We start from the raw sequence: 10,979 nt of genomic DNA on the forward strand, positions 1-10,979 counted from the left end.
TGCTCCACTTGGTGTAAGTAGCCTTGAAATCTCCAAAATACTGTTTGTTAATAGCCATTAATTCAAATCCAACCAAAAAAAAAAAGTTTTTCTTCTGATAAAAATAAAAATTATCCTCAAACGATAGCTTGAACAGTCACCAAAGATTGATTGAGTCAGATTGATTCTTCAGCAGCAGAAATATCTCATGCATTTGACACTTACTGTAAAAGCAGCAGCTACTGACACTAGAGATTGCTTGAATAGCTGTAAATTAATCAGATTTAAAGAGTGCATTTGGTAATTTAATCTGTACAAGGGAACTAAAGCCTAGCCTTGTGAAAAAATATCAAACTTTATATTTTGAAGGTCCCTGATGGTGACCTTGACTTGCTTCTAAAATTAATTCTTTGTTCAAAAGATCATTCATCGTCTATAGGAGCTGAAGGTCCCCTGTTTATCTGGAGACCCAGACATTTCTGGCTGTTTCAGGGTCTCCCAGAGTTACAGTGTTGGACTTAATGTACAGCAAGGCAGCACTTCTTAAGATCCTTCCCTTAATATAAAAGTCTGCCATTTGACAGGAGTTAAAATTTACTAGCGTGTTTTCTGAAATGTGAGGCATCTATGGAGGGAAGAGCAGCCTTGGAAAATTCTAGATGCTCTTTCCCACATGGGAGTAATTTTTTGACTGGCTAGTAAAATAGCATTAATGGCTTTCACTGATACCATTGTCATTGTCTAGATAAACCGTTCTGGAGAAGATACACTGCCTGTCTGTTTTGAAAATACGGAATTACACTAGGCAATTATTTTCCCTACTTTAAACACAGTGATTCTATTGGTAATAATCTACACCCCCAAAATCCAGGCAAGGAATACACAAAAGGACCTGCAAGCCTTTTCTTGACTTCAAACAAGAAACCTGTTCACCCCTTGCAGGACCAGGTGTTGGTGCTGATCAGGACATTGATCCCCGTGGCTTTTCATGTATCAGAGTACTCCCAGCTGAGCCAAGAGCAAAGGACATTTCAGGAGCTTGCTATCTGGCTCCTGGTTAGTTGATGCAATGTGCTATTTCTTTGAGAGTTGATTCAATAACACATATATTCTGATTGTCCCCACAGGATTCTGAGAAGATACAGAAATTTAAGGACGCAATTGCAGCTCAGACTAATTACTCTGTTCTGGTGAGTAAAACACTGCCTGTCTGAATAAGAGTTAGTCATCTTTTTCAAGAAAAGTATGAAGACACTGTCATTAGCTATTTAAGCACTAGAAAAATTTAGGCATCTCCAAACAGCAAAGTATCTGCTACATCACACTTAGGAACATCTCTAATGGCCCAAACAGCCATATTCAACTGACCTCAACTTTAAAAGAACTAAGCCTAAAACTAACCATCTATGAATTTTCTTACATTTCTCTTCACTAGAGGATAGAGGTCCCTATATGGAACCTGCTCTTCAGATGGACTGCTATGCTGGAACATGTATTCTGGTATTCTAAATTGCCATTTCTAATAAAGGTCATTAACAAAGTTTTCTTTTAAAGACCTGAATGCAGTGTCTAATAAAAGTGAGAGATGCCCTCCAGTGAAGAAATCAGTTTAATATCAAATACAACTCATTTTCTGTTGATTAAAAATGAGACAATTCAGTCTGGGTAATGCCTTATGTCCCACTGTGCCAAGACAAAGCAGAGACTTGTTCTATAAACAACTTAGTCATACCACTCATGAAATTAATAAATATTAATAACCAGCTATGAAAAGTGAATTTTCTACCTATGTTTTTTGCCTCAGACCACTGCCTATAAATGCATATTGTTGATTACTCTTTGGATAACATAATATTCAAGCAATCATTCATCTTTGGAGGTGCTTTTAAGGGTATATTCTGAGTATTGAAGAAAAAAGAACAAAAACAGGGAAGAAAAACAATTCTGTGTCTCAAGCCTTGTGCTGAGAGCCCGCATCTTATAAGATGAGACTTCACATGTTCTGTAAAGCTAAGTCAAGTCTTACTTCAGGGCGACTGCCTCACCTGAAACATCTCAGGGTAACCTCACAATGAACACAACACACTGCAAATCTGCCAGTGGAGTTTCTGTACAACAGATCTCAGGAAAAAAAAAAAAAGAGAGAGAAAAAGAAAAATGCCCATTAATTCTCCCCTCTAAGTTATTTATTCAGCCTCCAGTGTAGCTCATGGGAAAATATTAAAACTGCCATTGGAAAAATAATTTATCTTTAAATTTTAAAAGCTCTTCAGGTATTTCTACTTACCAAGCTACCCCTCCTTTCTCAGAATAGCAGAATGTAATCATTGGGGCTTTAAACTCTGGGTAAGACTTAGATGGTCTGACTAAATTGTGCATAACAGACTGAAATGTAATAGCTCCCAAGGAAAACAAAAAAAAAATCTACTTCATAAAACAAAAAGCAATTTAATGATTTTATTTCCCCTTGTTAAGGCTTACTAGTAGCATTGCTATCTTAAAAGTGGAGCTCTAAAATTCAATTTAGCCCAGTTTTTTCCTATGCGTTGACTCAGAGTTTATTTCGTTAGCCTGTCTCAGCCTCTCTTCAGACATGACATTGATCTATGTTGCAAAAATGTCATTGCTAACAGCCTTATAAATCTTGTGTGATAGCAAAATATTTCCTTTGATTATCAAGTCAGTTTCCCCATATGGGAAAAAGAACATAAACACAGCACCGATGTATGCTACATTTTTGCAAGCATTTTGCAAGAATTTTGCATTCCTCTGTCTGGGCTGATGAACAAATAGCTCCCCTACCAATGGGTGCCTAGTTCTTAATAAGCCAAGCCAGGAATGCACTCCCAACCCCCTGCTTCAGGCATTTATCAGTGGTTAAAATTATTCTCCTCATAAGAGAAGAAGTAAACTTGAGCTTTTCTTTTATTATTTTTAATCCTTAAGAGGAAAACCAAGCTCATGCTCTTTCTTCACTCCTGCCTTCTCTCAGGCTGTTTGCTCCCCTTGTTGCAAGGGTCCTGTGCCACAGGGGTGTCAGCTGTGCTCTCAGGGCACTACAATGTCCCTAGTTCAGCATTCCCTTCCTACACACCACAAAATCAGTACTTTCACCAGCAAGAACAAACCTGGACTGAAGGATTTTGAACATATTTATATGAGGCAATTCCTGCCTGGTTGGACCAAATTTTGGTTTGGTTTCCTAAAGAAACAAAACTCTGTAACTGTCCTTTCTGCCAAGCCGCCAGCGCTGACTTTAGATCCCATGAGCCATCTTCAATCACATTTACTAGCAGGGCAAAGCTCTTAAAGCTAATAAATGCCTTAAGTCTAGAGCAGGTGGTAGCTGGAGAGAGCAGAGACCTGAGCATAGGCAGCTGATGGCAGGGACTTGCTGCAGGCTCAGCTGCAGCTCCTGTGAGCTACCACTGCTGCTTCTGTATCCCAAATTTCTCAAGCAGTGGGGCTTGCTCATAGATCTGTGATAGATCACTGGCAAATCTACCTGTTCAGCCTGTTGCAGACACCTACCAGCTCCTTGGATCTAAATTCTATGGAATGACACATGCTTTAACTGCCAGAGGGAGATGCAGGCAGCGAGGCAATGGAAAACCTGTTCCAGTTTGGAGGTGTTTTGGAGCCCTCCACCTTGAAACATAATCCAAAGGATGCACAGAAAATTCCAAAACATGCTTAGAAATTTCTGCTGTCCCATATGCTCCCCTCAGTGTCTTTAGAAGCCCAGCTAATGATCTTCAGCTCTGAAAGACAATGAACACACAGGTAGCATCAGCACATAATACACCTCAAGACTGTCTCCTTTCTAATTTGTAAATCTTCAGAGCACCGTATGAATTTCTAGGTACATACTCAGAGTAATATCTGAACATTACAGGCTTTACATCACTCAAACCAAGTTCTCAGCTCTGACCAGAGCACTAGGCAGTAACAGTCAAAATGCCCCCAAACTCAGTTAAATGCTGTTGTCTTATCCCATCTTATCACAGGCTGTTACTGGAATGGCAATAGACAATCACCTGCTAGGGCTCAGAGAGGTGGCACGGGAGCACTGCAAGGAACTGCCAGAGGTATTTACAGATGAGACTTATCTGACAAGCAATCGATTCATCCTCTCAACCAGCCAGGTGAGTTTCTCCTGTTCACTGGTCTTGCCAAGCAAAGGGTGATTCATTTGTGTTGTGGCAGACCTTGTAACTCACAGTGAGAACAATGTGAAGAGGGCAAGCAAACAAAAGCAGTGTCATCAAGAAGTCTGCAAATTGCTCCACGTTTTCAATCCAGTTTTGGGTTATCAGCACAGTAAATACTGATTGTTACCACTTTATAGGCAACATCCCAAAGTCCTTTGTAGAAATTCTGGAAATTCCCATGAGGGCTCAGTTTCCTCTGTTTCCAAACTACATATACTCAAATGGCCTTATTTTCCTCCTTCCCCTGAGATGACAGCTCTCCTGTCCAGTGACAGTAAAGCCACAGGCCTGAAGGGCTGCCACTCTGAGAAGCAAAAAGCCAAGAGCTTTCCATGAGGAAATTTTACTCTTTAAAGTTGCTGCATTTAAGATCTTTGAGAGCCTTCTGTTATTTGCTTCAAGACAGCAACCCATGCAGACATGCAATTTAGAGTTACAGACATTTTGGACAGGTACAGACATTTACAGATTTACAGTTACTTGCACATACAAAGGTACCCTGAGTCAATACTTCCTATATTTAACATTCTGAATAAGGAAGCATCTTTATGGCATACAGCCTAAGAATTAAATGTTTCATTGCATGTAGTAGCAGTCCTAATGAAAAAAGAAATCTATGTAGGAATTCATTAACTGAAACACTAACCCCACTGCAACAGATTGGGACTCTGCAACAAAAGAGACTTACAATATCATGCCACAGCATAAAACCTTAATAAGTAATTTGATCTTGTCATAATGTTTGTAGGCTTTCAGACATGAGTGAATGTAACCAACATGCTACTACATAAATTCTCCAAGAAACTATCCATGAGCAAAGAGAGCTTCTGAATAGCTTTATGGCCCTCGGCTGTTGCACAGCAAATTCATCTGACAATTCTATGGCTCTATTAGCAGGACTAATGGCCTGTTCTACACCATTAAAAAGGCAAATGTTGTTTGAGAAGGCCCATGTACACAAAGTCTGAAACATACAGATTTCTAACACCTTTTATTTTCTGCAGAAGAAAGTGTTTCACTACCATGGTATGCCATGATTAAACTGAGAATAGAATGCCTGTTGTATTAAAGTATTTTTATACAGCATCACAATTATAAACTATAATTATAAATGGACAATGCTAATTTCTCTAATTTAATGCAGTCTTCACATTACAAATTTAACATAACCTTAAGAAATTAAAAACCTTAGAGAAGTTTTATGTATCCATTTTATGTACAAGGATTACATAAAATTCCTATCTATCAATAACAAATATTATAGCTTTCAAATAGCTATATAAATTGAGCAAAGAAATACTTTATAGCCACCTCAAATTACACCATAGTGAACAAATAGAGCAACCATACTCTATACTGAGATCAGCTTTTGCCTTCCAAGGTAAATCATCTCCAGGTCTGGACTTCTGAAGACAGTGATACGCCACAAGGCTGGATTCACCACATAACCAGCATTTGTAGCATTTTTTTCTCTTTTTCCTAATTCCTAAGCAGCTGATTTTAGGTGCCCTGATTATTCAGAGATCACTCTTTCCCTTCTCCCTGCAACCAGGTTCCCACCACTATGGAAATGTTCTGCTGCTATGGGCCTGTGGTGCCCAATGGATATGGGGCATGCTACAACCCTCAGCCAGAGCACATATTGTTCTGCATCTCAAGCTTTAAAGAATGTAAGGAAACCTCCTCAGGCATGCTTGCAAAAGCTGTGGAAGAAAGTCTCCTAGCAATGAGAGATCTGTGCAAGAAATGCAGTTCTACTACAGCAAAGGCACCTGCTAAACAAGATGCAGCCACCCAGCTGCAGTGAGCACTGGCACTAAGAGCTGTGGGAATTATTCTCCTGAATCCACAAAGCAACATGACATAGCTGTTCAAAGGCAAGATAATATTAGTAATATAATAGTGTAGAACCAAAGTGATATTTGTTTCTCATCTTTGCCAACATTTACAACTCTGTGTACTAAATCTGCCATTTCTTGCTTAGGGGTCAGTGAAAAAGTTTTGGTCTCACTGGCTGAAATGAAGGAGTAAGTCATGAAAGTATGTGTTGTGCTGCCATTTCTAACCATAATTATCCTGTGCCATTTTATCACCTAAAAATTGAGTAAGTTCGTGTATGACATAAATTAAATACTAAGGCACACCAATTAATTAATATCCCCTGCCAGTAGTTCTAAAATATTCACATCTATTACTACAAGATATGCATGTTAAGAAAAAAAGAAATTTCCCCTGTTGGGAATTTTGAGAGTAACACTGTAAATAATAGGCTGATGCCATTATATCTTGAACTTTTGCATGAAGATTATTTAATAATACCAGTCTATTTACTATATAAGAAAACCTGATTATTTTTAGAAGAGTGGCCCCTGTGCATTTCCACAGAGTTAGGAACATAACACGAGTGTTTGCATGTTTCCCCCAGTCTGAAAATGCTGCAGAAATAATTTAGCTTTTATTCTGGTTTGCACTGGTCTCAAGCACAGTCCTGTTCTGAAAGCAGCATATTGGAGACATGATCCATCACAGAACTGGGAGAATTTTGTCCCTAATGAATTGACTTAATTATTTCTTTCTATCAGTGAGCAAAACCCAGCCTGACAGTGTGGCAAAGCACAAAACATAAGTACTTTTCAATCCTACTTAAGACCTTCTCTGTTTGCATTGGCATTAAATTAGTCACTGTGAGTGGCAGGAGAGTGAATGCAACCACACAAAATCAAAGAGCAATAACTATAATGAAGAGGTAAATTTGCAATATAAGAAAGTCTTCAAGCTAAAGTTATAAATACCAGTACAGGTACTCATATCAGCTTTGCATCATCCCGCTTGGAAGGATTTATATTTTATATTTTTTAATAGCAGATGTAGGGTAGCATATTCTGCAATATACAGTAAATTCAACCAGGAAAGTGGTAATATATAGTGTCTGGTAATTCCCATTTTATGTGAGTGTTATCCTGAGGTTTTTCTCATTATATCTTTCATTCCCTGTAAATCCTTCCAGAGACCAATATTTTCAGTTACTTTCTCATGAGGTGAAATAATGCTGCCTCACTTAGAGGTGTTCAGTACTGTGTTAGAACACAGCTTACTCACTGACTGAAGACAATTCCAAACTGCAGTGCAGATCCAGCTGCCCAAGCTGGAGCACTCTGAGACCTGGCCAGGGATGGCTTCCCTGCCTGTGGAGAGGTGGAGATGTTTTCTCCTCCTTTGTAGACTGAACAATCACACAGTTAAGCACTCTGAAGCCTAAAACAGAATAGATTTATTGCAATAACCTAGAGATGCAGATGTTTAAGAACTCTAGATACAAATTCAGGAGATTCTCTATGTCCATGATTATTTCACTGCCTCTTTGAAGTGGCATGCATGCAATTAAGCAGTCTGCAGGATAAAGGACATCCACAACCCCATATATGAAAGCACAGTGGGCCTGATAATCAATTAGAGCAAGTAGCTATGTTGAGGTAAACCAACTATGATGATTTGCAGACATTAAGAGCTGGGCTCATTTTTTTAAAGTTATTATATTTCACTGAAAATATGTATGTTTTATTACTCCATGAGCTGTGGTTCAAATCAAATATGAAATCTGGTTTTACATTACATAAATAATACCATAGCATAAAACCTGCCCCAAAGCTATCATAGAATGGTTTAGGTTGGAAGGGATATTAAAGATCATTTTGTTCCCCCTTCCCTGCTATGGACAGGGACACCTTCCACTAGACCAGGCTGCTCCAAGCCCCATCCAACCTGGCCTTGAAAACTGCCAGGGTGGGACATCCACAACTTCTCTGGGCAACCTGTTCCAGTGCCTCACTGCCCTCACAGTAAAAAACTTCTTCGTAACATTTAATTGAATTTAAAAGTAAATATGTAAAAATACATAAGCAAAACCCAAGAAAACTGTTAGACCAAAAGTTTGCTTAAAGAATGCACAGTTCAAAATAAAACTTTGATTTTTTTCCTATACTATAATTATGAAAATTAATTCAAAGTATTTCCAGTAATTTTGCTTCATCACATTTCACTACAAAAGCATTTTGCATTTCTAACATAATGTAGCACTACGTATTTTTTGTAGAATTTATGTTTAAAATTGTAGTCATATTTTAAGTGTATAAAAATACTGTGAATAGTTATTTGATATTTTGTTACATTTCTTCTAATTATATATATATACTTCTATTTTGTAATTCTAGCTACATAAGTACTGATAGTTATTTGCAAACATTACCTATATCTCATTTGACTTTTTTTGTCTGGAATCTTAACAGTCACTGAGAACTCAGGATGCATCTACACCCATACCTGATATTTTTTACCAATTTATCTTTAAGAGTCCCTTAGTTGTCTACAGCTGCTGCAACTGGTGTTTTGCATTCTCCAGCTCTGGAAAATGCCACTGGTGGTGGAAAATACTGACTATATATTTTTACTTGAGGACCAGTGACCACCCATCCTTCCTATTTATTTAGCTAACAATTCTGTAATTGTATCTTACTGATCTGGTTGTAGTGTTCAGCCTAAATACCTGAAAGGAGCAGCTTTGATGAGCTCAGTCTCTGCAGAGGAAGTCTTTTGTCTATGTGGTTTACCTTTGCCACTGCCTGTGCTAAAATATTCTCTGCAAGGTACCTGACTATGTGCAGGAAGCTTCAGACTCAGTTCAGGTCTGTTTAAATTGGAGGCTTCTGGTTAAATTACAGATAGATAAAAATTCACAGGCATTACAAACTTCTCTTGACAGCAGGAGCTTCACAAGGGACTGTACTGCTTCTCAGTTAACACAATTCCCTATGCCTGTGTGGTGTCATCCCATGCTGTATCTATCAAGGATTTCAGGAAATAGGTTTTCTTAAGTTCTTACTTAAAATTATGTTATGCAGATCAAGTTCCTTTATGAATTTAAAAATACACACTTTTATGCACTTACGGAAACCAAACATGAAGCTTTAAAAATGTTTCTAACCAGAATACTGTGGAATATATTGTTCAGCATAAAAAGAGAGAAAATTTTGATTGACAAACTAAGTGTAATTATATTAATGTAACAAGTGGCTATGATTTAATGAGCCCTCTTGGTGGGACCCGGGGCACATAACCCTCTGCAAGAGAACTTTCAGGAGGTAATTGTTCCTTTCTCCCCGTGGGTGTACACCAATGTACACGCAGTGCCGGGGTGCAGAAACTAAAAAACGAAGTTTTAATGGAATTCCGTGTTCACAGTGATCAAAAGTAAAAGACATTCTACTTCAAAACAGGGGTGTTTCAAGGGTGTGAGAGCCCGACCTCGCTCCTTTGACAGGAGTGCTGCCAGAGCCCCTGTGCCACAGGGGACAGCAGGACACGGCTGTGACAGCACAGCGTGAGTTGCAGAAGACAGAGAAATATTTTAGTGATACTTTTATTTTTATAAAAAAAGTATATATTTATGACAAATGTAAATGTGTATTTATAGCACATGCTGTTCCCGTAATGTTTTGTCTCCATTGAAATACATTTATCTGTCTGTATCCGCCCGTACGCCCTGCAGTGCCCGCTGGCAGCGCGCACCCAGCTCGCTCACGGGCGGAGCTCCGCACCGCAAATAAAACCACCAGAGCAAAGACCTTGTCGCCTTTTTGTGCCGGGCAGCACAGTGTGCCTCCAGCCCAGGGGCCGCCCCAAGGGACGGAACCGGGACGGGGCCGGGAATGGGGCCGGGAATGGGGCCGGAGCCGGGAATGGGGCCGGAGCCGGGAATGGGGCTGGGACTGGGAATGGGGCCGGGACCGGGAGTGCCCCGCCCGCAGCTCCCCTGTCCGGTCCTGCCCTGCCCAGCCCGTGCCATATATCGGGTCCGGAGGGGACTCGGGCATCACCCTGCACAGCACAGCCCCGACCATCCCAGCGTGTTGTCCAAGCCCTTCTTCAGCTCTGCCAGGCTGGGGCTGTGACCCCTGCTCTGGGGAGACTGTCCCAGTGCCCGGCACCCTCTGGGTGAAGAGCCTTTCCTGATCCCGAGCCTACATCCCCCCCGGAGCAGCTTCAGGCCGCTCCCTCGGCCCCTGCTCAGACCCCCTGTGCCGGGGGCTCTCGGGGGTGCAATGCTGGCAGGCTGCGGAGGGGGCTCCAGCAGCTGTGCCACCTGTGACACACAGGAAAGGGCTGCTCCTCAAACACGCCTCAGAAAGCACCAACACCTCCATCTTTTGTGTTTACTAAAACAAGCCAGTATTACAATGTGTATCTATTTTCCAGTCACACAAACCTCGCTAAAACACAGACTGAAATAAACACCTCAAACAGCGATGGAAACATTTAAACCCAAATGCAGCTGCAAAGTGCAGAACTTGGGAGTTAAATGCGCTGCTCAGAGCTGAGCTGGTACTTCCAGCAGGTACCCCCGGGGTGGGGCAGCTGTGCCGGGGTTTGGAGCAGAGCTGCTCCGCCCTCCCGTGCGCAGGGACCCAGCCAGATGTGCCGCGAGGGACCCAGCCAGATGTGCGGCTCGGGGCGCTGCTGCAGGGCTGGAAAAGGCTCCACGGCAGCGCTGACACCAGAGCACTGCCTCGGGCTTTACAGAGCTTGCAGGTGCTGCAGAACTTCGCTAGCCATACCTGAAGTTGCAGTGATGTATTGCCCACAGAGGAGGGGTGTAACTGTTTTTTTCTCATTCATCTCGTCAAGGACTGGTGCAGTCTATTTCCTGTTTATGAAGGAATGGGCAACACTTTTCCTCTGCTACAATCCTCTCCAGCTGTAATAGTTTTTCTATTTTTCTAACATTTTTCTACC

The 10,979-nt window shown here is 40.9% G+C and overlaps 1 protein-coding gene across 1 annotated transcript in view; it reads left to right on the forward strand.

Moving 5' to 3' along the window:
* The window catches only part of CHAT (choline O-acetyltransferase), a 31,212-nt gene extending 23,296 nt beyond the window's left edge, over window positions 1–7,916 (forward strand). The window contains exons 13-15 of the mRNA XM_033066685.1: window positions 1,107–1,169; window positions 3,987–4,124; window positions 5,743–7,916. Coding sequence (XP_032922576.1) covers window positions 1,107–1,169; window positions 3,987–4,124; window positions 5,743–5,997 — 456 coding nt within the window. The 3' untranslated portion in view covers window positions 5,998–7,916. The remainder of the gene's footprint in view (window positions 1–1,106; window positions 1,170–3,986; window positions 4,125–5,742) is intronic.
* Window positions 7,917–10,979: the final 3,063 nt, after the last annotated feature.

Source organism: Catharus ustulatus, chromosome 8 (genome assembly GCF_009819885.2).
Source record: "Catharus ustulatus isolate bCatUst1 chromosome 8, bCatUst1.pri.v2, whole genome shotgun sequence".
NCBI classification, from domain to species: domain Eukaryota; kingdom Metazoa; phylum Chordata; class Aves; order Passeriformes; family Turdidae; genus Catharus; species Catharus ustulatus.